The sequence below is a fragment of the Tauraco erythrolophus genome, chromosome 17, assembly GCF_009769465.1.
Source record: "Tauraco erythrolophus isolate bTauEry1 chromosome 17, bTauEry1.pri, whole genome shotgun sequence".
In the NCBI taxonomy this organism is placed as follows: domain Eukaryota; kingdom Metazoa; phylum Chordata; class Aves; order Musophagiformes; family Musophagidae; genus Tauraco; species Tauraco erythrolophus.
In genome coordinates, this window is record NC_141481.1 from 7,756,130 (window position 1) to 7,781,299 (window position 25,170).

General features: G+C 41.5%; 2 protein-coding genes and 1 non-coding gene across 11 annotated transcripts in view; 2 read left to right on the forward strand and 1 right to left on the reverse strand.

Moving 5' to 3' along the window:
- Positions 1-216: 216 nt before the first annotated feature.
- TMEM130 (transmembrane protein 130) lies at positions 217-11,296 on the reverse strand. The gene is made up of 8 exons (XM_086622486.1): positions 11,206-11,296; positions 8,293-8,583; positions 6,249-6,417; positions 4,961-5,130; positions 4,235-4,319; positions 2,127-2,329; positions 964-1,076; positions 217-393 (listed from the first exon to the last, which is right to left on the reverse strand). The coding sequence occupies exons 1-8, from the start codon at positions 11,294-11,296 to the stop codon at positions 217-219; spliced, it is 1,299 nt and encodes a 432-aa protein (XP_086478612.1).
- Positions 11,297-13,374: 2,078 nt separating this feature from the next.
- The window catches only part of TRRAP (transformation/transcription domain associated protein), a 96,208-nt gene continuing 84,412 nt past the window's right edge, over positions 13,375-25,170 (forward strand). For all 9 annotated transcript variants that reach the window (XM_086622435.1, XM_086622439.1, XM_086622436.1 and 6 more), the window contains exons 1-11: positions 13,375-13,512; positions 13,867-13,916; positions 17,989-18,099; positions 18,695-18,799; positions 19,484-19,567; positions 20,290-20,346; positions 21,013-21,138; positions 21,462-21,539; positions 21,767-21,855; positions 22,774-22,870; positions 23,205-23,343. In XM_086622435.1, coding sequence (XP_086478561.1) covers positions 13,413-13,512; positions 13,867-13,916; positions 17,989-18,099; positions 18,695-18,799; positions 19,484-19,567; positions 20,290-20,346; positions 21,013-21,138; positions 21,462-21,539; positions 21,767-21,855; positions 22,774-22,870; positions 23,205-23,343 — 1,036 coding nt within the window. In that variant the 5' untranslated portion in view covers positions 13,375-13,412. The remainder of the gene's footprint in view (positions 13,513-13,866; positions 13,917-17,988; positions 18,100-18,694; positions 18,800-19,483; positions 19,568-20,289; positions 20,347-21,012; positions 21,139-21,461; positions 21,540-21,766; positions 21,856-22,773; positions 22,871-23,204; positions 23,344-25,170) is intronic.
- Positions 13,644-13,788, forward strand: LOC147527560 (small nucleolar RNA ZL1). The gene has a single exon (XR_015222663.1). It is a non-coding gene; the product is annotated as a small nucleolar RNA ZL1 (small nucleolar RNA).

The following is a 25,170-nucleotide window of genomic DNA, read 5'->3' on the forward strand; positions in this document are numbered from 1 at the left end:
ACCCGTATAATTTAAAAATACAAAGCTACTTTTACTGTGTTTCAGGGCTTGCTCTTTTTTAGTTCAGAGAATGAAATGCTCAAGTGCTGGACTTAAAGTGGTTAACCTCATTGCATTGGCAAACCCAAACCATTCATGCAGCACTGGGCTTTTAACTCATATTAAGTGAGAAAGTTAAACTCAGCAGTTAGTGCAACCGAAGTGCAATTGTGTTCTTCACACTGTGTACGTTTTGACTGGCTTGTAAAAAGAATGTAGAAGTTCATGACTCTCCCTGGCAGCTTCTTGAGAAGACCAAAGAAAACATGATCTGCAACATACTTGGCCACAGTCTGAGTCCGAATGAGAAGACAGGCTTTTATCAGACAGTGGAGAAAAGTCAAAGTCAGCTACCTGGAAAAGGAACATCAAAGAGAGAATTTTTAGTTTGGGTCCTACTGGCTCAAGTGAGTCCAGCAAGAATACTTTGGGCCAGAAACGACACTTGGTCCTCAACCTCAATGATAATGTAGCAAGTGAAAGCTACACCAGAGTTGAAAAGGAGCTGGGGAGATAAAGGTCCCATACTAGGGTGAGGTGACAATTTAGTGCCACTTTAGGTAACATACCCACCCATTTTTACTGTCCTGTATTCTCTCTCACTACCCTGCTGCTTTCTTTCATGTAACCACTCTGAGGTAGATCTTCTGGAAGGGATACTTCAATGCCACTATCTGCTTGGGAATATTAACAAACTGCCCATGATAGCCCTGAGAACTTCAATTATAGTTATAGCTCTCCATGAGCCAGACACATGCCTTTTGCTTAAAGTGTTTGCCTACACTGTTCAGATTTTTCCATGGAACGGATCAGACATACCGGGGAAATACTCCCTCTCACTCTGCTTGTCTGGAGACTAAAGGAGGCACATGGCTGGAAGGTATCTAATTACTACCCCAGCTCAAAATAAGAGTAACTGAATACCTCCACGAGATCTTTTTGTTGTGTGTTACTTCGAAAGGTCGTGTACAGCACCAGTCCTAGCGTCACTGAAACCAGAGCGATGCAGAGCAGGACAAAGAAAGCTGGGTGGATCCCTAGGAAAGAGCAGAAGGGCACATTTGTGGAGCGATACAACACACTGAGAAGAGGCAACAGTGAGAAGGAAACAATGTTTTAGGAGAAGGCGGTTTTTTTTTTTTTTTTTTTATTTTTAAAACAAAGGACATACATGTAGCAGGGAATGAATTTTTCAGCCCAAATCAATTCAGACCTTTCTGAAATCTCAGAAGTAGGAACGTGGGGTTGTGAGGTTTTAAGAGTCTTTCCCATTTTACTCCTCTTTTTCCTTGAACAGCCTAAAAACCCTGCCTAGTTACATATGTTAGCCCTAACTTCCAGGGTGTTTGTACCTCTGCAGTACCCCAAGAGGACAGGAGAGAACCTCATCTTCACAGCAGCGAGCAGGATTTGCACACTTAGCCCTGAATGCACACCAGTGCCTTCTGGAGTGAGCTGCCCTGTCTGTATACAAGTGCTGGCCCACTGTGAGATAGTATAGCCATTCTGTATCACAGCCTGGCTGTCCCCGGCTCAGGTCCTCTTCACTTGGCCACCTAACCACTTGCTCAGATGATTCAGGGACCTGAGAGGGGCATGTATGAGTGTACATGGGGAAGCCAGCAGGGATTGCTGGCTCGGGGCACAGAAATCTGTAATGAAACGGAGGCCTAGAAAAATCTACCCTTAAAAAAAACATAACTAAACTAAACAAAAAGAATTGAGACTGCTTAATTAAGGGAGTGTTACAGATGTGCATCTTTTCCTAGTTATCTTCTCTAACTACAAGAGCCAGACTATTTAAACTGAAAAATATGTAATTTAAGTAACTCAGCCTTCCGAGGAAACTCATTAGCTTCAAGACACTCTTGAGACTAAAGGTTCAGCAAGATGCAGGAAGCTCAGAGCAATTACAGTAGACACAGGCTTTCCTTTCTCTCTCTCCTTCCTATGCTTTTAGGGTTCTATAACAGTTTCCAGAAACCTCATCTGCAGGCTGGTTTGATCCATAATTGTCCCTGATGTGTTTGAGACTGTCGGTTCCCAGACAGGGAATCTCCGTGCAGCTCAGACTAGCTGTTCCTCACCTGTTGGCCACACTTTTATTTCATGGTACGTCTGCAGCATTGTCACACCGTTCTCCACTCTGACGCTGAGGCAATACTGTCCAGCATCACTGAAGGTATGGCTGAGATTGTAGCAGGAGCCATTAATAACCACCAGATGGCATTTTTCACCTTCAAGTGGAATGCACTCAGCCTTGATAAGCCAGCACAATGCCAGTGGGGGGCTAAAATGACAAGAGCAAAAAAATTAGGTTGAAAACTTGGCAAAAAATTTCAGCTAAGAGCCGATGAATCACTCAGTTAAAGTAGCATAATAATTTAAAAAATACTGAAGTTAATCTAAATACAAATAGAGACGTAATTAACTGCACAATTGTTTAGTTTATAGTATTTGTCAATTGAAAAAGTTCTTTGTGACACTTCTGTAAAAGCCAGCCTTTCAGCTGAGAGCTAAATACCTGCCTAGGTCATAGAAAGGCCATTGTGTGTAGAAAACCCCTTAGTCCTTCTCCAATAAAGATAAAAGGAATCTTTTTTCCTGCACTTTGGAGGGAGTATAGGTTTTCTTTCTTTGTTCTTCTCAAATAGAAAAAATCACCGTTTGTGCTACTGAAGCACAGCCAAGACTTTTCTGATAAAAAAAACTCCAATAAACAAATGTAAGACGCTGTACAAAGAGCTCTGTACAATGGATTAATAGCTAGAAAGGTAAATAAATTGCAAGGATCACAGTACTCCCCTACAATAACAAAAAGGGTTCTATTTGCTGTCAAGCAATCTAGGTGCTAACCATTTCATGGCCACGTGTCTTCTCACCAGGTCTAGTTGATGCCTTTTATTTACATTTTCAGACACTTGCTCAAGCTGAGTCAGATTGGATTCACCTTAAGCACTGCTGACTTTGATTCTGACATCAGACAGAGCTTTTCTTTACCCTGTCTTACTATTGTTTTGTTCCTTATCTCTTTAGGACATTCTCTGCTAAAGAAAGCAGCATGTTTCTGTGTTTAGCTCATTTTCTAGCTTTGTGTTTGACAAACCATCTCTCAAGCCTTTGTCATTGCTTTTGGATCATAAACTGCTATTGCATCAGTCCCAGCCCTGTGGCTAGGAGGTTAGGTCTAGCAAACACAGTCCATCCAAAAACCAAGCCTGCTTTTAGGGATCTCAAGTTTGCCTGCAATGGTTTTTAGCCATTTGCATTTACTTGCATGCCATCTCCAGTTTCCACTCCTGCAATGTGCCATTCAGTGTCTGAATGAAAACTGTGCTGCTTTGTTTATTGGGATTATTTATGCCTTTGGCAAATGACTGCGTTGGGTGCTGCTCGCTCTGTCCTACATGCCTAACAGCACTGATCATTTTTGTTTCCGTGTTTGGTTTTCTTTTTTAAATCCAGCGTTAGGCTAAACGGCTCCCAATAGCAGAACGTGAAAGTATCACTCTTCTGCAGAATAACTTCTGTGGTCATGGAGCTTTTATGGTGAAGGAACTTTCCTGAATGTTTCAATGGTATTTAAAATGCTTCTACCATACAAAAAAATTCACATGTTCTAAATACTGCAGCTTGAGAGAGCTTGTGCTAGGATCAAGGTGCTCATGACTTTCCTACATTCTTATAATCCTCACTGCTTGGAGCTTCTCTCTCTTATTAATCTTGTGGCAATCTTAACTTTGCCAACATTATTCCCCAAATGCCCTATTCTTATGTGCCAGACACGGAAAGCTGCTGGGACATCCTGTGCTTTATTTTGCAGTTTAATTTTGTGGTGGGGAAATTGGTCAAGGAGAGAAATACAAAAGGAAGTTTTAAAATGTAATTATTTCAACAATCTTTCTCTGGCTAATTCTCTTTTAATATTCCCTTCACAAAGACATAAAACTAATGTTTGCTTTACGTAGGAGGATTCTACTTTTCTGTAAAGATGTGGGCTTTATCAGGGTCTTCGAGTTCATGATATTTTGAATCAGGAAAAAGCAATATTCAACAGCATTTTGTCCAAAGGAAATTTCTTTTTGTTTTAAGAAACTGTCCTGTGGGGTGCAACTGACTATTTTAAGGAAACAGTGGGGAAAACCACTTAAATAGACAATGCTTTTGGAGGGGAAAAGTTATGTTTGCTACTTACGTTCCATTGATATGAAGAGATAAACTCAAGTTTTCCATTACATGAGTTTCTCTGGAGCCCACTATATTAACACTTTTAACAGCATCTGAGAGGAAGAAAAAAAGCACGTCACACTCCAGGTATAAACTTGACGTTAACTGGTTTTCCAGTGAAGGTTTGTTTTCATAGACTTCACAGATTTTAGTTCCCTCAGTCACACAAATAATAACATTTGCCTTACACTCAAAAAGGAATCCTACTAGCAGAGTTGTAAGTTTTCTGAATGTTTTGTGATTTCTTTTTAGTATATAATCAACTATTTTATTAATTCTTTACATTTTTACTTATGCATGTGTTTATTCCAGAAGCTGATCAAATCAATGAGACTTTCCTAACACTTATTTTTCAGAGATAGGCAACATAAATTAAACAAACAAATCCTTCACAACTTACAGTAAACATTTTATTGTATGTTTTAAGTGTATGTGAAACTTTCACAAAAGACAGTGAAACTTTTGGTAAATGAAAAAGGAGCAGAATATTTTATATATTTCTCCCCATTTTTTCTGCACTAGAACAGCGCAAAGTCCGTTTCGCAATGGAAACTCTCTATGGAATACTGTTGACCAGTTTTTGCATGTGAAACAATACTGAAGTTGTATTACCATATTATCACATTAAAGCTAGATTGTATCTGTACATATACAGCAAGTTCTGTTTTGAATATGCAAAATGTTTTATAATTACCTAATAGCTCCAGAGCAGTGGTAAAATCACCAGTTTTCTGCACCGTTTCTCTTTCGTGTATGATGCTCCCAATTTGCTCCCATTCAGCTATGACTTTCAGATGCACTGTGCGGTTCCCCATGGTAGAGCAGTTATAGTAGACAAAGGGTTCCTTGGTAATCTGGTAAACTCTGTGTGTAACATGAAAACATTTAGAATCAAAATTGTCTTTTATCAAGTCCTCGCATATTTCTGATTTAAAAAGGAGCAAGCTCAAATATATTTTTATTTATAGACAATGCTACAGTCAGCTGTGATTCTAATTCTACTCTATGTCCACATCAATGAGGGTTAATGTCTGTGGCACTACCAATAAAACTACAATCAGTGTAAGACCCAGAATATATTTATGCATTTTTAATCAAAGAAACTAAAGATAATGCTAATGCTAAAAGAATTCACAAAATGGAATAGGAATAGTCAGTAAATGATGAAAACTACTACCTTTATAGCAGGTGGACTATAGGCTAACTGAAGCACTAAGAGGAGGAGGGAGAGAAAAAGAAAGAAAGAAGGAAATAATTTAGTATTCCGAGACTAAAGCTCACATTTCTATTTGCATACACTTATTTGTATTGGACATATGCTTGTCCTCAGAGAATGAAAATAACGGAATGCCTTTTTTCCTCCCTACTGCAGAGTGGCTTAAGGGCTAGATACTACCCATGGCTTTATTTCTGACGGTTATGAGCTACGTTGGGGTTTTTCCCTCCTTCATCTTGTTATTAGGTAAGCATTAGGTGTGTCTTACTGTGCAACTCTATATTATTTGAGAGACCTATCCACTTTCAAAAGCTCCTCACCCAAGCTGTGGTATATTTATGGGTAGCTGGTCATAGTAACAGCTACTTACTGCTTCCATTTCCTTAAGTGCACAAATTATTCACACACTCAACAACAACAACCTGCTAATAGAGATCTGCAGGTGTAATGATGTTCTACAATAACAATTTACAATAAGTTACTTTTTCCAGTTAATTCAGTTCAGCTCATTGCACACACAGTAATACAACTAAGCATATATTTGAACAAGAAATTTGGGTCTTTAAAACATTACCTTTTTGTGAATGTGTAGTGATTTCTGTGCTAAAGTTTTCATAATTCACCTGGTTGACATGCTAAGAATGTACCACCTGACACACGTGTATGCTTTGTCCTTGGTCCTTTAATCAGGATTTTTCTGTAGATCAGCATCTGAATCAGAGCCATCTTGAATACTCATTAAAGAAAACGAAGTAATCACACTTACCCATCTCCAAAATCCCAGTTGTAGACAAATGATGCTGACTTGAAGTAATGACTTGGGTCATGAAGACAGAAAGAAATTCGAGTCACGGCGCCTGTGGATGAACTAGAACCACGCGTGATAAATCTACTGTCTTCTATTTGGGCAATGGTAAGATTCCCTGTGATAAATTCTGCAGAATAATAAGGTGGAGAAAGAATGACAGCATACATGACTTTCATAGCATGCTCTGTGTGATTATCAAAACATTATTTAAAAGGTACTGCATAAGTATTTGTGTCCTAGTCCAAGTGGTTAGGTGTATTTTATATCTATTACACCGTGTCGTTACATGTGTTAGTGAGGCAGAGAGATTAAATTACTTATTCAGTTTTACAATGGATCATGATAAAGCTTCTAATAGAACTAGGAGAAATAATTCTGGACTGATTGAGGATGATATAAATTTTTACTATTGATTTAAAAAGAACTGGGATTAACATCAAGTATCTAGATCAAGGGATTCAGAATTAAACCAGTATACACACTCTTCATGTTTGGGGTGGTGGTTTTTGTTTATTTGTTTTGTGGGGGTTTTCTGCTTCTGTATTTTGTTTTTTAGTTTTAGCTACTTCCACAGAAATGAAAATTTCACTACTGTGAATAACAGATGTGCTATATATTGTACAGAAAGAGTGAAATTTTGATTTTGATGCCTGTGAGAGATCTATGCTTGAGTTTGTTTACAAGGACTGGCAAAGGCTGATCTAAAAATCCTTTCTAACCTGCGAATAAAGAGGTATTATGATGATATACTTATCAGCTCATTATAAAATTAATGGGATATTAATTACTAGCAACAGACTCTTACCCTGTTAACAATTCATTAAATATGGTTAATTGTTCTCTAGACGATGCACAAGTAAGAACCACAATTAGTGCTTCAGATTGAGGCTGGTAAAAGCAGAACTAACCGGAATTGTAATTTATACGAGTTACTGGCAACTACCTTTGGGCCCCTGTGGGTGCTCTTGCCTGGGGACGGCAGAAAGGTACAACGGGATCTTACCTTTCACAGCTATGGAAAGCTTCTAGCCCTTTTGCTTGTGGCATGAGAATATAAGACAGTGCAAAGCAAGTAAGGAATAAGTAGATATTCAGCAAGGCAGCAGTTCTTTAGAGAGAAAATGTCTCTTTTGTAAAGGCTTCTCCCATAAACTTGGTGAACAAGAAAAATCTCAATAGCTATTAACCAAAATGTCAGCTGTGCCCTATGGTTAGCTCTTTCGTCCTCATGCATGTCCTTATCTTCGGCTGCGAGCTGGGTGTAGTTTCCAGTATGTAAGTAGAGCACTGGGACATGTGGTTGGAGGGACATGGTTTCTAGTCTGAAAGGAGGAATTGCGGGAAGCTGTCAGGTGGTATTTCATGTAAATCCATGTATCAGAGATTAGGTTAACCACACTGCACCATCAGTCAATTTGTCAAAAAATACATGTTTATGGGTATGAATATTGCCAGTAAGCTGAAATTGCACTTGGCAGTATTTGGAAATGCAGCCATGACTTCACATTCGATTTCAGTACGCTTAGTCAGAACTTTAAAATAAAATATAATGGCTCTGTTGTGCTGATAGCCTAAATTTTTGCTATGTCATGCACAAGGAAAATCAGTAGATTGTCAGTGCTGCTGGGTCATCCTAAATTTAGGACTGGAAATGCTGGGAAGCAGTACATGAAACATTATTTTAGGAGTCCAGACATCACTGAACAACGCTGATGTGTGAACTGCAGCTACTGAAGTATGTGGTTTCTAGCTCAGCTTCTCTAAGTGATAGAGGCAGGGAAACATGGGCAGGATCACACTTGCTTCCTGGATGTAGGTAGACTACAGTATGGCCCAAATGCCTGTCCAAAACCACCATCAATCAAAGGGCTACACAAATCAAACTCTGTTGGCAGAAGTCATATTTATGCCTGGCTTTCATTTTTCTGATGCTAGCAAAGGCAGCAAGCGTTCTGATGTATCCTGAATTCCTGGAGACGTGGAAGTTGTAAAGCCGTTTTACCTGTAATCTGAAGCACGGTGACATTTCTAGCAACTGGCCGACATAACCAGCAGTTTCTATGAGTCACCCAGACAGATACAGGAAAAGTCCCAGGAAATTCACCAGTCACATTAATCACGGAGTTAAACCGCTGCTCGGATTTCTCTATCAGAATCAGAGGTGCATAAATCCAGTTAAAGCGATACAAGTTTGATGCGACACTGTCATTCTTCACACTTAGACTGGCGTGAACAGTAGCTTGAGCTCCCGTTGTGATGGGACCGTTGTTGATTATTTCCAGACCATACTCCTCTGTGGAAATCAGAAGAAAAAAGCTCTAAACCTTGTTGTATTGCATTTTTAATTTTATTTATTTATTTACACATTGTAACTAGTCAGCTGTAGTTATGTGACTCACAATGACACTCAACCCAGCAAATACTTCACTTTTTTTTTTTTTTAACCATTTAAAAACCTGGTACAGAATCTATTGCATGTCTGTATGAGTTCAACAAGTAGCATTAAACAACATATTAGACAGGGTCCTAGAGATGCTAATAGTAGAAGGCAGCTTCAGACTAGAACATCACAAAAACTTTGATGAAGTTTTGTAGGCAGAGCTGGGCACTGGCTGTAGGTTCAGTGTCACTAATGATCTAACGCGGTCAGTAAACTTCCAGCTACTGGAAGAAAGTCAAGCTCAGCTCTAATCTTTGTCCTAAAAAAAACAAACTTTCAAACCCAGGTATGATTTCATCCAATAGATTCCTTTGTCAGTTCTGTTCACCCACAAGTCTCTCCCACCTTCCTCCTAACTGAAAAAAAACAACCTCAATACCAGCTGCTGCTTCTCTGTTGTTCACCATTGACTTCCTTTTCCAGAAAAGGACAAAAACCCCCATATAAATGAAACTTGTACCATGGCCTAGTGGCAGATCAGTTTCCATCCAGAGGGACCTGGACAAGCTGAAGAAGTGGGATCATGTGAACCTCATGAGGTTCAACAAGGCCAAGCACAAGGTCGTGTACCTGTTTCAGGGCAACCCGTGGTATCAGTACAGGCTGGGGGATGAAGGGATTGAAAGCAGCCCTGCGGAGAAGGACTTGGGGGTAACTGGTGGGTGAAAAGCTGGACACGAGCTGACAACATGTACTCGCAGACCAGAAAGCCAACCGTATCCTGGGCTGCATAAACAGAAGAGTGGCCAGCAGGTCAAGGGAGGGGATTTGTTATGACGAGGGTGGTGAAACACTGAAACAGGTTGCCCAAAGAGGTGGTAGATGCCTCATCCCTGGAGATATCCAGGGTCAGGTTGGATGACGCTCTGAGCAATCTGATCTAGTTGAAGATGTCCGTGCTCATAGCAGGTGGGTTGGACTATATGACCTTTAAAGGTCCCTTCCAACCCAATCTACTCTATGATTCTATGAAACAGCAAGGCATGAGAAGTACAGGACCTGTGGCACTGAGCCATCTCTGATGCTCTGATTGCCCACCCTTATCTTTTCTTCCATGTTTATACAAGCTACTTACTTCGGCACTTAAAACTACTGCAATGGGCAGAGCATCAGTGAGGTTGGGTTTTACAGAAAAGATACGTTCAATTTTTCCAAAAAAATTACAGTGCAACAAGATTAAATGACCTGCATGTGTTAAAAACAACAAAAAAACCCAACCCCAAAACCTCAAAACAAAAGGAAAGGCAACAATTACTGAAAGTTGTGAATTGAGGCAGAGCTAGGAACAGCATCTGGTTGTTGCTGAACATGGAGCATGTTCCCCCCCTGCATCAGTGATCTGCCTGGCTGTCCTCTCACCAGCGAGCAATGGGGCAATGCTCGGCAGAGCAGCAGAGCTGTGGGGGTTCTCATGCTGGTAACTCTCCTTCTCCTCTCTTTCAGCAGCCACCAGATCGCTAACAGGGACCTGAATCTTTGAGCTTTGGAAATTTTATTTCCCACTCATCCATGACCTGTAATGTGGAGGGGAGTACTGGGGTCAGCTAACTCCTGTGCTGCCTTTCCTGCACCCATCAGCTTGGGATGGGGTGGAAGAAGGACCGAAAGCATCTACTAAGTGCCACATTTTATTCCATAGGTCATAGGCGCTGAGCAAATCTTGATGCAAAAGGACTGTGAGAAATAACTGTAACATTACTGTCTGAGCAAGAACTCCACTATTCCCATTTCACAACACAAGGAACGGCCCTGACTTCAGATTTTTGAGTTTAAATAGAGAAATGCTTGTGATTTGATGAAATCTGACACAGAGATGCTTCTGGTCTCTAGAAGATTCAGGCTACCCTCCACTTTGTTTCAGCAGAACTTGGGGAAAAAAAAACAGCGAGCTACCTCACGCTTATCTAGCACTTCTCCTTGGAGGTTATCACGGTGCTTTACAAAACAAGGCCATACTGAAGCCCAATAGCTGCAGCAGTTGGAGATTAGGTGACTAACCCAAGGTCACCCAGCGAGGCACCGGTGGAGCAAAACATCCACTTCACGGATTTCTTGTACCTTTCTGGCCTCTCTTTGCAGCATGCAGCACAGCGAGGCCACCAAAGCAAGAGACAGAGGCTGCCGTGTGACCCACCGCGCTGGGTCAGTGGAGGAAGCAGAAGTGCAGCTTTTGGGAAAGGAAGCGCAAAGCAGAACCCCGGCTCCCAGGGATGCCCCAGCTCCGCTGCAAGCACCAAGGTCGCAGCGCCTGAGAATAAAGTCTGGGAGGCGAGAGGGTGCCCGGCGCTGTCTCCATCCCCTGTCGTAACTAGCAAGCCCGGGCAGGGCACCACCACCACCATCCCTAAATGTAGAGCAGCTCACGCTCGAGGTCTGTCCCCCCTCGCCCCGCCGCCGCAGCTGCCCTCACCCCGCTCGCCCGCTTCCCGGGGCCGTTCCCCGGCGGCCATGACCTCCCAGACCGGCGGCCCTTACCTGTGGCCGAGGCGGCGCGGCCGAGCAGCAGCAGCAGCAGCAGCAGCAGCAGGCGGGCCGGCCGCAGCGCGCCCGGGGCGGCGGGGGCCATGAGCGGGCGCCGCGGGTCCCGCGTCTCGCCGCGCTGGGGCCGCCCGCGGTACTGCGGCACCGCGGCGCCTCCGCCCGCGCCCCCGGGGCGCTCCCCCGCGGCAGCGCCCAACCAGCCGCTCCCGGGGGAAGTTCTTGCAGGGTTGTGTTGCCAACGCAACGGGCTGCTGCAGAACCGCCGCGGATTTTGAAAAAAATAAGAAGCACGAATGCTGCCCATCTGCGGAGAGGGTGGGCACAGCTCTGAGCCGGTGAACGTGTGGGGTTTGGGTTCGGCGGCTGTCACGACAAAGGTTTTTCAGGTTCTGGTGGTGTGGGGACGACTCAGCCACGGGCAGTTTGGCGGCGGTTACCCGCTCGCTCGGCGTCCAGGCTGGCGGCAGCTCCTAAGGAGTCTGTAACATGAACGTGCAACGGGAACTTCTGGGGAGAGCCAGAAGAGCGGCTCTCACAAACGTAATGCAGGTTTTTCGTGGTGGTTTTTTTTTTTTTTTTTTTTTTTAAGTACTTATTCGAAGCCCTTTTTCACTCCTGGCTTCACTTTTTTTTTTTTTTTTTTTTTTTTTTTTTTTTTTTTGTACAGATCCGCCATCCTCTGCCGGCTTTGCTCCCGGTTCCCCGGCACGGCGGAGCCGCTTCTGCCGCTGCTCCCCCGGGGCGCCGCCTGGCCGCGACTGCGGCGGCGGGGCGGGTGCTCGGCGGGAGGGCCGTGGTCCAGTCGAGGGGACCGACAGCGGCTGCATCTGTCCAGGGTAACTCCTCTCCCGCTGTTACCGGCGTCGCGCCCGGCGGCCGCTGCGTTAGCGGAGACCCCGGGGCTGAGGGGAGGGACGGGGCTGGCCGGCCTTGCCGCAGGCAGCGCGGCCCGGCGGCGAGCGGAGCGGCTCCGGCGGGGCAGGGCAGGGGGTGGTCGGGAATTACGGGTTCCCACCGCGCCGGGGACCGGTGAGCGGACTGGGCGGCGCCGTGGGCCTCAGTACCCGCCTCCGCCCGGGGATGATGCGCGGGAGGCGGGTCGCGGGAGGAGGCGGCCGGAACTGTGCTCGGGCGCTTCCGTTGCGCCCATGCGCTGCCGCCGGCCTCCGGCAGCAACAAAGGAGGCGTCCGGGGGGCTGAGGCCGGCCGAGCCCGGTGAGTCGCGGGGCGAGGAGCGCCGGGGGCGGCGGCGGCAGCGCCTCGGTGGGGCCTGGGCCCGCGCGCGGCGCCGAGCGAAGCGGCGGGAGGCGAGGCCCGGCGCGGCGCAGCCTCTGGGGCGGAACCGGCGCACGGCGGGGAGGAGGAAGGGGCCGGAGCGGCGCCTGCACGGCGCTCGGAGGCCTCGGGCCGGAGCCGGGCGGGCCGCGGGACGGGGGAAGCGGCGTTGCAGCCGGTCACAGGTGCCTGTGTTCGCAGGGCGGTCGCCTCGGCGGGGATGGGGTCGGCGTGATGGCGCCCTGGCAGCGGGGAGCGACCCGGCGGCGGCGAAGGTGAGGGGACGCGGGGCCCGCGGGCAGCGCCCGGCCCGGGGGCGCTGGCGGGGACTGGGTGGGGCGTTTGCGGGGCACCCCCAGCTGTTGGTCGCGGCCGGGGGCGGAGGGCAAAGCGCCGAGGTGAGGAGAGCGGGCGCTGGTGTTCGCCGCTCCGTCTGGTTTCGGGTTTCTTTACAAGCGGGAGAGGCAGCTCGTGGCGGCAGGAGAACTGCTGGCACCTCTGGGAGCGAGTCCTGCCGGGCGGCGTCCGACGGTAGCCCCGAGTTCGGGATCGGGTCGGAAGACGGGATAACAGGTGTGCGGCGCCGGGAGCATCCCTGAGCCCGCTGCTCCCGGGAGAGACGAAGCCCAACAAAACGCGTGAATGCTTACACTGGGGTGCGAAGAGTCCAGTAACCGCGTGTATCGAGAAGCGTGTTCCTGTGAGTGCTGTACGTGCTGGGTGTTACGTTTGCAAACTAAACTAACTAACCGTGACAGCTGTGATTCTTGGAAAAGATGCGTTGCGTCCTCTTTAATACGTCAAAAGGATGGATGCAGGTGATGTGATAGCTGCTATTAATCAGCCATATAAACTAACAGATTTTTTTTAATTTTTTTTGTAGGTCTTGATTTTATGTGCTGAAAGCTGATCCTTTCTCCTCCAAGATGGCATTCGTTTCAGCACAAGGGCCTACGGTGGTGGACCAAACCACTTTGATGAAAAAATACCTTCAGTTTGTGGCTGCTCTTACAGATGTCAATACTCGTAAGATACCTTTTTTTTATATTGAAAATTACAGTTCTTCAATAGTTTGCTTTACGAACGTTGCAGTATTGTTTAGACTGTTGATAAATATATTAGATTCGCTTTGAATTTCATTTGAGTTTTGATTTTTCAAAGAAGCAAAATGATGAGTAATACTTGCCTGAGCCAAAGTGAGTGAGCTGTGTGTGTGTGTGCAGTTGTGTGATGATTGTTTGTGAGAACTGTGTGCCTTATAATTGGGCAGTGATAGCCAAACTGATAAGATCTGATTGCTTCTTTGATCAATGGCTCTGGTGTTTCCCTTCATGGTGTAGTTTTACATTTAATTTTTTTTACTTGAATTTCCATTTTCAGCTGATGAAACCAAACTGAAAATGATGCAAGAAGTCAGTGAGAATTTTGAGGTAAATAAAAAAACCCCAACTAAACAACCCAAAAAACCAAAACCTCACCAAAAAACCCCATCCTTCTGAAATGGCAGTCTTGTGCTTAATGTTTGTTGGTGTGATTTCTGATGTTATGTGGTTAAATACTAATATTAGTATCTTGTGGCTTATGACTTATGTTGTTATAAGTCATTAGTTCTAGGTTTTTATTTAGGAATTAGAGGGGTTATTGAAGAATTACAACATTTGGACTTAAAGAACTCTTTCGTTCTCTAATCTTTATGCAATATACATTTAAATAAAGGCAAAGTAATAGATTTTACTTCCGTTTTGTTGAATGGTATGAAAGGCGTGTATTTAAAGCTTTCTTTTATTTAGTTCAAATGTGTATTTTGCCCTCATGAAGCAGAGGTCTCTGATTCCTCTGAGTAGTTCCACAGTACAGAAGTGAAGGAGGAGTTGTCGGATGCAGAATCTGACATCAGGAGCGGAGATGGCTCCAGTGACATCTTTTGCGTAGTGATGGACCATCAGGTTTGATGAGCAGCAGTAAAAAAGTGAGACAGAAGTTAAACCAACCCTTTGTTAGCAGAAATTATACTTTAGTTGAATACTTAGTTATTATGCATCTGTTCTGAAATTACAGAGAACTTGTTGTTTTGTAGAATAAGTTCAAGATATTAGAATCACTGTAATTCTCTCTCTATCTAGTTTTTTTAGTCATATTGTAGTAAGAAAGAGCGCTACCTCTGTAATGTATTCTGTCCTTACCTGCTTTATTTGAAGTGATCTCACTTAATCCATGAGATGGAAACAAGATACGCATTCTGGTCCTGTTTAATGTCTTTGGATGTTTTCAAGTAAGCTTTATGCAAAGCTACATCCAGCAGGTGCTGGACATTGAAAGCTGTACCAGTTTTAGTTGTTTCTGAGTTACTGGTAGAATTTCCTATCCGGTGAGGTTTTTTTGTTTAGTTCAGGTTAACATAGGGAATAATAAATTTAGAGCTGGTGTAACTGTATTATAAAAAAAGTTAAAAGGCTGAATCCTTGCTTGGCGTGTATAAGCAAATAAGTAGATATTTGTAACAGTTCTGCATCTATATGCACATGGGGCCAGCAGAGCTTCATATTGCCATAAATGACTATCTAAAAATACCTTTGTGGAGTTTTATGTCTGTTTAAGCTGACCTGTGGTCTCTGAAATGATTTGTTAGATACCTGAGTAAAAGAATAATTTTAATTTAAATTACAATTTTAATAATTTTTTTAGTGATCTGTTTAAAATCTGAAGGTTTAGTTGATTTCTTTGCTCGTCTTCAGTAGGGACGAACTTGTTCAGTGTTTGTTTTGGTAGCATTCAAGATGGGGTAGCTGCCTTCTTTCGGAACTCAGTTCTGTAGCGTGATCCTACATAGAGAGATGATGATTTGACTTATGCTGAAGTACAGTTCTGTTTGCTGGAAAATACTTGAGGGAGCAAGAGGAACCATTAATATAGTTTTAATTTCCTTTTTTCCTTTGGAGATTGCAGACAGTATTGTTACATGTTGTTATGCTAGGTGGTTTCTCTTCTGTTTCCATCATCCCTTATTAACTCTTCTCTATCACCTTCAGCTTCCAATAGCTATGAAGTTCAGCAGGTTTTATTTTTCACTTCAAGTGAAAAAATATATTTTTTTTTTCCCAAAGATTAGCTGTTTGTTGAAACTTACAGCATTCAAATTCTGTTGTCTGCATTATCGATGTGGTTATTTCTTTAGTTAACAGTACAACTGAACACGGATTGAGGATTCTGGAGGACTCCTTGACATGAGGTTTAAAACTGAGGTGCTCCACTATAATATTTATCCACTTGACGGTGCCAGTTGTTGGGCCACTTGTCAGGACGTTGTTCTGGGCTAGCAGAGGATATTGCTCTTCTAAACCGATTTCTGGATGGAAACATTTGATAGTTTTGATTCTTGTTTCTCAGAAATTATTAGTGTGACGGGGAATTTTTTCCTTCTCCATTTCTTCATAGATATTCTGGATTCCAAATGGGGAGAGAGGAGGGTATTCATTGTCTTTCCAGTCTCTGGTTTGGAGGAGAAAAATCGTCCAGAATCAACCTCCATTGCTGCTTCTGGTGTCTTTTACCAGCAGTGTAATTCTGAACTTGGTTAGAGTAGTGGGGATTTTAGTTTCTTGTATGGTTCAGATGAGCAATTCATAGATATTGAGTGCTGCTAATTTTCTGCTATTTTGCTGTTTAGCAAAGAAGCTGCTTTCAGAACTGAAAGCTGGTTTTGTGAAGGTATACTTTTCCTTGAATGGATTTGTGAGCCACTTTCCAAGAGTGCAGCAATACCTGTTTCATTTCTTGTTGCAAACTTTCCTTTTATTCTTTCTCCAAAGTAGGACTGTTCTTGCGGCATAAGGCTGGGGAGGTTGTCTTTCAAAATTGGAAAGACTTTAAGGGGAGGTGGAGGAGACAGACTTTCTTTGGAAGACCTTTGAGGTGAAGAGAAGATGCAGGCTAATCTGCTGTTGATAGTGTCCTGTCTTGTGTTGTTGTGATTTAGTCCCAGATGGCAACTAAGCACCACCCAGACGCTCCCCCCTGACTGGGATAGGGGAGAGAGAATCAGAAGGGTAAAAGTGAGAAAACTTGCGGGTTGAGATAAAGACGGTTTAATAGGTAAAGCAGAAACTGTGCACAGAAGCAAAGCAAAACAAGGAATTCATCCACCACTTCCCATGGGCAGGCAGGTGTTCAGCCATCTCCAGGAAAGCAGGGCTCCATCGTGTGTACCGGTGACTTGGGAAGACAAACGCCATCACTCTGAACATCCTCCTCTTCCCCCTTCTTTCCTCAGTTTTTATTACTGAGTATGATGTCATATGGTGTGGAATAGCCCTTTGGTCAGTTGGGGTCAGCTGTCCCAGCTGTGTCCCCTCCCAGCTTCTTGTGCACCCCCAGCGTACTCGCTGGTGGGGTGGGGTGAGAAGCAGAACAAGCCTTGAGTGTGTAAGCCCTGCTCAGCAATAGTGAAAACATCCCTGATTTATCGACACTATTTTCACTGCAAATGCAAAGCATAGCCCCACACTAGCTACTGTGAAGAAAATTAGCCCTATTCCAGCCAAAACCAGCACGTGCATTTACAATGTTTTTGTGCTCTTCTTATGATACCTGTCTGCTTTCTTGAAAGCTCTTGAGATAAAAAAAACTTTATTTGCACGGTGCCTACTGTAATAAAATTTATGATGGCACATTATGAAATCTTACTGCAAAGTAGAGAATAGCAGTGAAAAATCTATAAAAGAAGGTGACTATAAAACTTTTATGTTATTCAGGGAATAATGTGAATAAACCCCTGAAATACCTATATAGATTTTTCAAAAGAAGCTGCGTTCTGATTTGCACCGTTATTAACAGACCAGTATGCTTCTGTGTCGCAGATACTTCGGAGAGTTGCCTAACAGCACGTATGGAGACTGCGGCTGAGTTTCTCAGTAAACCTCACAGTGTCCAAGTTAGACTTTTTTTTTTGAGGCAGATGCAGCACTTGCAGATGGAGGAGACTTGCTCATCTCGTATTTCTTCTCACTTCACAAGTGGACAGTAGCGCAAGGTTGTTTTCCCAGTGGAAAGTAGTTCTCAGTTTGGGTGATCTATGCATTTACACAGCAGAAATAAGTAAAATCTCTTAACAGTTGTTGAAAAGTCTTTGGAATCCTGGAGCAAGGAAATGTTAGTGTGCTTGTCAGTCTTGTTCAAGAACATCTACAGTGTTGTTTTCTTCCCCCCCATTTAAAATAGCTGTATGTTATGCCAATTTTATTTTCAATGTGAGATGAGAGTGTTAAAATAGAAAAAAAAAAATCATATTACAGTCCGTTGGGGTTGGAGGAAAGAGTTTAATTAGTGTTTTCTTTTGTTTGTTTCACTAATAGTGGTCTCTAGTGTGTCAGCAGATGCACAATCACTGAATCTGTTAAAAAGTCACTGACAGTGTTTAACAGTGCCTTTGAATGTAAGTTAATATCATCTATGTAATGTCTATTATATGTCTCCCCGTTTTTTTTCTGTTTTGTTCGTAATTAGAATGTGACATCATCCCCTCAATATTCTACCTTCCTGGAACACATCATCCCTAGGTTTCTCACCTTTCTACAGGATGGAGAAGTTCAGTTTCTGCAGGAGAAGCCAGCACAGGTAAACTGTGTGGAGCATCTCTTACCTTTTCGTAATGTGTGCAGCAGACTACTCGTTCAGTGAAGTACTTGATTAACCTAATGAACCGATTTATATTTAGACTTTTTTGTTAACAGTAGATCTGTCATTTCAAGTGAAATTGGAAAAGTCCCATTTCTAAATAAATTACTTATAAACTTTTCAAATCTGCGCTTATGTGAAAAATGAGGGAAAGGTACAACAGAACTGGCTGTCTCACTGAAAAACAACACATTGTTACATATTGCTGACTTTACTGTGGAATGAAAGGCAAAAGTTGAATCTGTTACTAAATACTTAAAATTGAATTCCTTAAAAAAAGTCTCATAACATGCATTTTTCAACTGTAAAATTAAATTTGCCTTGTTCACATATGTGGGTAGTAGGAAGCATTATGCGTTTGTATATAAGTGTATGCCTACACTAAGTAAACCAGCTTTTATTCTTTTTAAGCATGCAGAAGTATTAAGCTGAAAAGATGTTGCAACCAATTGTTTTTTTGGTTTGGGGGCTTCTAAAAAGTTCTGTCACATCTTTTCATATCTTTGTTTTTTTTTTTTTCTTTTTTTTTTCACAGCAACTCCGAAAGCTAGTGCTTGAAATAATTCACAGAATACCAACAAATGAGCATCTTCGTCTTCATACCAAAAATATCCTGTCTGTGATGTTTAGATTTCTAGAGGTATTTTTTTTTGTTTGTTTCAAAACAGTTTCAGATTCTCAGAAAGATTTTTCCTCTTCTTTTTTCATCTCCAAAAATTACTGGGTGTAGGATTTTACATAGCTATGCTTCTGGAGCAAGAGTAGAAGGGCATTCTATTTAGGCTTCACCAGTGCGATATCTTGCCGTCTACAAGTTTTCTGCATGTTCTCTTCTGCCCTTTAGAAACTTGGATTTTACAAATGCAAGGAACTGTTCTCATGCTAGACGAGACTTCATTCATGAACACTTTTCTGGCTTATATAAGTGCAGATACCTTATTCTGGAAACTTTGTTTTGTTTCTTACTTGGAATTGAAAACATTGTCATTTGAAACTTGCAGAAACTAACCTGCTCTACGTGGAGGTGTCTTGGTGTGTAAATAGGCCTGCTTGTGTGTCTGTCTGTGGGGCATTAGAAACAGGTCTGATGGTATAGAGTGGTTGAAACTGCTTTTTTTTTTTCATTCCAGTAATTTTAGCCATGCTCTAAGATTGCAAAGTAAAGTTATGTCAAAGGAAGGGCATCTTGCTCATATGAATTTGTGTTAATGGAGCACTTGTAGGTTGCTGAGATGAGTATAACTTTATAGAGTTTTGAAGCACTCACTTACAGAGTACTTGAAGAATGCAGCAGTAGCCTCACTAGAGATTTTTTTTTTTTCAGACAGAGAATGAAGAAAACGTGCTGATTTGCTTAAGAATAATTATTGAATTGCACAAACAGTTCCGACCAGCAATCACTCAAGAAGTAGGTCATAAATCTTGCTATGTTATATAGAACTTAACTGCTATACTCTTCAGAATTACTATTTTGTTCAAGTGGGTTGGTTTGTTTTTTCCTGCTATCCTTTTATGTTGGCTGACCTGCTATGGTAACCGTGTATTTAATATTTATTTTTTTACCTTAAAGTAATTGTTAAAAGAGGATTCTATAGTGTTAGCACCCCTGGGGAAAAAACAAACTATTAAAGCCTAGTTGTCTTTGCTTTAAGTGTTTATGGGCAATATATTGGACTGAGGAATAAAATTCCCACAGAAGGGAAGAGAATTGAAGCCTTTTTAGTTTGGAAAGAGAAAATCCTGGAAAAGGAATATTATTATTGTCTTCCGTCCTGTGCTTCTCTCTTGTGACTCATGAAGGAGTATTTGAAAGTTTGCGTTTTATTCTGTTGCTTTCTTTCCTTGATTTTCTCCTGGGAAGACTTAGTTGGTTTATAGTAATTATTTATAATAATGCTGTATTAGAGCTCTGATGAGGTGATAAGTAAATCAGGTTCTTTCCAAGTGCAATTCAAATTAATATTGGCAGAACAGAAGGGAAGAGAAGAACGCTTTCAGGTTGTTTTTAAACACCATGACAAATATACTGTAGTGGTGACTAAAGATTTTATGTAATTGTACTGTTAATGCAGAGATTCTAAAACACTGATTTCTTTTTTCTTTATGATAAATCAACTTCTTTCTTCTTAGATCCATCATTTTTTGGACTTTGTGAAACAGATTTACAAGGAACTTCCGAAAGTAGTGGTAAGCTCTTTATTTCTTAAATTGCCCTTGCTATAGTCAGAAAACCAGTTTTTATTTCTTAATTTTATCTCTAAAAGATATTAACACAATTACTTTTGTATCTAGTGATACAAAGTAAATACAGCTTTAATAAAAATATTTAACAAAAATATGTGTAAAAATGGAGAAATTTAGATTTTGAATTAGAAAACCTTCTATTTCTAGCACAGTATTTTACTAGTATGAGAAATCTGAGGTAAGCTCACATAATAAAGCACTAGTCAGTTGACTGCAGTGGTGTCCACATAGCCAAATGGGTTGTTTTTTTGAGGGAAGGGTAAGGTGATGTGCTTTCCAGCAGATACAGCTCTTCGAAGTGCCTGATCTCTGTGGAGGCTGTCTCCTGCTCTTCCTCACCAATACAAAGTATCTGTGTGGATGTTCTTGTTGACCAAAAGAACCACCTTGGTTGGGGATGCTTTCCTGCTTCTTGCTGTAGCGGGACTGAGAGATTGCAGGATAGATGTGTAGTCCTGGTAGATACTGCAGTGGAAACGTAATGTACAGCGAAGAAAAAAACCTGCAGTAAGTTGTGGGGAAAAATTGTATGGAGGAATTCTAATGAAATAAATGGCCTTTTGACTATTACTAGCATTACTGTATTTTTCTTCTGCTCCTTGTTTGTAGAATCGGTATTTTGAGAATCCTCAGGTGATTCCAGAGAACACCGTTCCTACTCCTGAGATGATTGGCATGATTACAACAATCGTGGTGAAAGTAAACCCTGAGAGAGAAGATAGTGAAACGAGAACAGTGAGTATTCCAGCTGCTCTTTAGCTATAGGACTGTCTGTATCACAGTACCCGGAATCACAAAGGTGATTGGCTTTCTTTTTGCATGTTTTTCTTATCCAGATTTATTTGTAGAAGCTGATTGAAACCTTTTAGATATTTTCCTATGCAGCCGTAATTACAGGATTTTTATTTAATATAATACCAAACAGTTTTGTGCTTTTTAAATGTTATTATCACTAAATATAGTGCTATTAAGATTATCAGTTTCTTTAATTCAAAAAGGTATTTGAAATACATTTTTAATAATTAAATTTTTTATAAAACATGTATTCTTTCTTTCAGCATTCTATAATTCCAAGAGGATCTTTATCTCTAAAGGTCTTGGCTGAGCTACCTATTATTGTTGTTCTTATGTATCAGGTTAGTATACGCCACTATTTTGCGTGTAAATACTTTTTGTTACTGAATGGCTTGTGTAACTTCTGGCTAACCTGTTAGTAAAAATGAACATAATTAATTTTTGAGATTAAAATATGGTCTAAAAATAAGCCACTGAAATGTCTTCGTTTTTTCTGATTAGCTCTCAAGTAAGTTGACTGCGAGTGTGACTTACACATTTCTCTAATGATACTTTATTTTTTTTTAAGCTCTACAAACTGAACATTCATAACGTAGTAGCTGAATTTGTACCCTTGATTATGAACACTATTATAATACAGGTTTCTGCTCAAGCAAGGTAAGAGCATTTCGATAATATTTTGATGATATTTAGGATAAAATACTTAAACCTGCCATTTGATATTGCCCAAAATATTTTTGTCTTATATCAGGTGATTTTTGCTTCTACTCTTACTGCTTTTAATCTCAAAAGTAGCCATGATTATTTGGCTTAAAATTGTCAAAGTTCTGTAGGTGAAGTAATTGGCAAATCTGAATATTTCCATCATATGTAACTGATAAAATCCATAGTTCTTCAGTAGATCCCAATTTATTATTTGATAATGCATTTTTTTAAAGAGAGTTTCTGACAGAAATCTCTATTACCACATAGTGTGTGATGGAGACTGTGTTAGCTAGAACACCTCATGTCGTTTAATCTTTACCATACCAGCAGTGATATGTTTTTGCTCTTCCAAGGTGTAGCTTAGGTGAAGCCTTGTGATGTTGCAGACACGGGCGCTGCTTTTCCTGTTCCAGAGAGAGATGCTTCTAAGGAGCAGCAAGTGGTGCTGAGCAGGGCAGCAGGAGTAAGATCTCTGTCTTTCCCTGTCTGCCCAGAGCATCTCAATAAGTGGTTGAAGCTTGAGAGAGACAGACGCGTCTGTGGGAGGGAATAATACTTGGAGAGAACAATTGCCCCAGTTAGGTGAATGGAGCCAAATGTTCCATGCTAATGTCTTGGCTTGGCTTTCTGTAGAAGGCTGAAAGTTGTATGGCTGCCTCACAGCTGTGCGTGTCTGCTTAGAGCATTAGATGCTGGAAACTGTGATAGCAGAGAGCTTGCTGAAAATACGCTGTCCTTTGAGGATTTTATTCCCTTATGAAGCAAGAACCTCACTAGAAGATGATGTAATTTGAAACTTCTGTGAATTTCCTGATTGAAGGTATTAAAGAGGAGGAACAAAATCGTAACCACTGTTCAATTTAATTTCAGGCAACATAAACTTTATAACAAGGAATTGTATGCTGATTTTATTGCTGCTCAAATTAAAACATTGTCTTTTTTGGCTTACATCATAAGAATTTACCAGGTAGGTTGCGTTTTCGTTACTTTGTTACTCATAGTGCAACAGATCTCTAGGTACATTCTGGCAGGCAAGTGACCAGCATGACTGCAGTGCATCAGGGACTGGAAAGAAGAGTGTTCGTGTAGGAAATCTGAAGATAGGGCTATGCTTGGTTGTCCTTTCAGAAGTATTCACGTGTGAATGCAAAGTAAAAATATGCCCTTACCCTGCCCCAGGCATTTGTGGAGTGGCTGTTGTATTTTATTTTTACAAGTAGACTTTTAAAGCGAAGCAAGTGAATTTTAATTTAGTGTTAGAATGTCACAATGATTGTATTCATGTTATTTTTTTGTTATAGGAATTAGTGGCCAAATATTCTCAGCAAATGGTAAAAGGAATGTTGCAGTTGCTCTCCAATTGTCCAGCTGAAACAGCACACCTTCGAAAGGAGCTTCTGATTGCTGCTAAGCACATCTTGACAACAGACTTGAGGAGCCGTATGTAGTGCTTTTTGAAAATGTACCTATAAATGGGAAAGATTTAAATTTCTGTGTATTTAAGAGGTGTATTGCTTACTATTTGTCTTGGACTACTTCTGCTACATACTTCTGATTGTTTTGGGAGTGGATGTGATTTTTGGTTTGCTTTTTTTTTCTTTTTCCTTAAAAAAAAATGAATCTGAATCAGATGGCATGCTGAACAAGTGGCTCTTCTAGCTTTCCAAATAGCTGTTCCAAGTAATTACCGTTTGGTGATAAACATTTGTGTTGGTTTGGTTTGTAATTGTGCCTACAGTTGTATGGATACTTTAAAATACTCATCTGTTAACCTGAGTGGAAGTAGTTCTGCCAAAACCTGATGCCATATGTTTGATTCAGCTCATAGTATTTGCCTCTAGCAGAGGACAGCTATTCTTGGTCTGCCTGAATTAACTAGGTTTGGCGGATATGTTCTGCTTGGGCAGAATTGCAGAACTGGAGATGAGTGTACATTATAAAATATTAACTTACATATTTTTATCTTTACTGTGCGATCCCTTCTTTTTCTTCTGCTAACAACAGTTATGGGGCAGTGTGATGTCTTACAGGTATTGTTAGCTTAGCAAAATAAATAGCATGTTTCCTAGTTTCTGGAATTTAGTATTGTGGTCACATAGAAAGCTGTTTCTTTGGCTCTTTTTCTAAAGAAATTAGCTTACTTATTCTACGTTTCTCAGCCTCTCCTTAATAACTTCGGAACTTGACCAGTTTCAACAAAACTCAACAGAGGAGCACGGTCTTAAAGATACGATGTTCTTGTGAACATCCTTTGTGAACTTTAGTGTTTGGGTGGTGAAGAAAACCTGTGCTGGTGTCTCCATTGGAGGAATAAACAGCAGAGTGAGCTTAGCAATTCATGGCCCTGGGGCAGCTGGCTGGCATTTTAGCATGTGTGTTGAATCCCTCCAGCCCTGCTCTTGGCTACCTGGCAGTCCCAAAGTGGATGTAGAGGAGGAAGTGCTTAGAAATATTAAGGAGAAGAGAGAACGTGGTATCGCAGGAGGAAAAAGGAGCATGAGGAAGAAGTGGGATAAAAAGTATGTGGAGATCTGTAGAAGATAAGGCACCTGTCATTGTGCTGGTGCAGTTCAGCTTATTTGGAAAAATGAGCGTTGAGGGAAATGTTCCATGTTTGTGGGTCTTGCCATTGACATTATTTCAAACTGAGTCTTCTGTGTTGATTGAGAGTTGACGAATAACACCGTGTATCTTACTGTGATGCGTTTTGTCTGTGTGGAACTCCGTTTCTGATTCCTAAAAGAGAAGGTGGAGGTGAAACTGTACTTGCTCTCCCCACTGCTATCACTGTGGAGATGGCCTCTGTCTAAAAAGATTTCATATCAGCAAAATGTGCTATGCATAAAAATATTAGATGGAAGTTTTAAAACCTGGCTTGGAAGATAAAATTCAAATAAAATTTAGAAACTTACCTATTTTCATCCCTATTAAGCCATTTCTTCTGAGAATTTTAACTGAGATGGTCATTTAAAAAAGCTAGCATAGTTTGTACGGTGTTTCTGGAATTCTAATGACTGACCATTGTGAAGATTTCTTAATTTCAATGTAAAATATTCTTATTTTATCAAGTTTAACAATGAGAGAGTTTATTCGGTGATCTGGTGTAAACAATTTATTATTGCTTGCTTTGCTTTAATTTCTCTCACTAAACATTACATTAAAAGTATTTACATTAAAAGTAACATCACAACATAGGAATATTAATGTTAAATGTCTTTCATACACAAAAACTCATTACTGTTTTCCAGCTTGCATTTCCTTGACTTT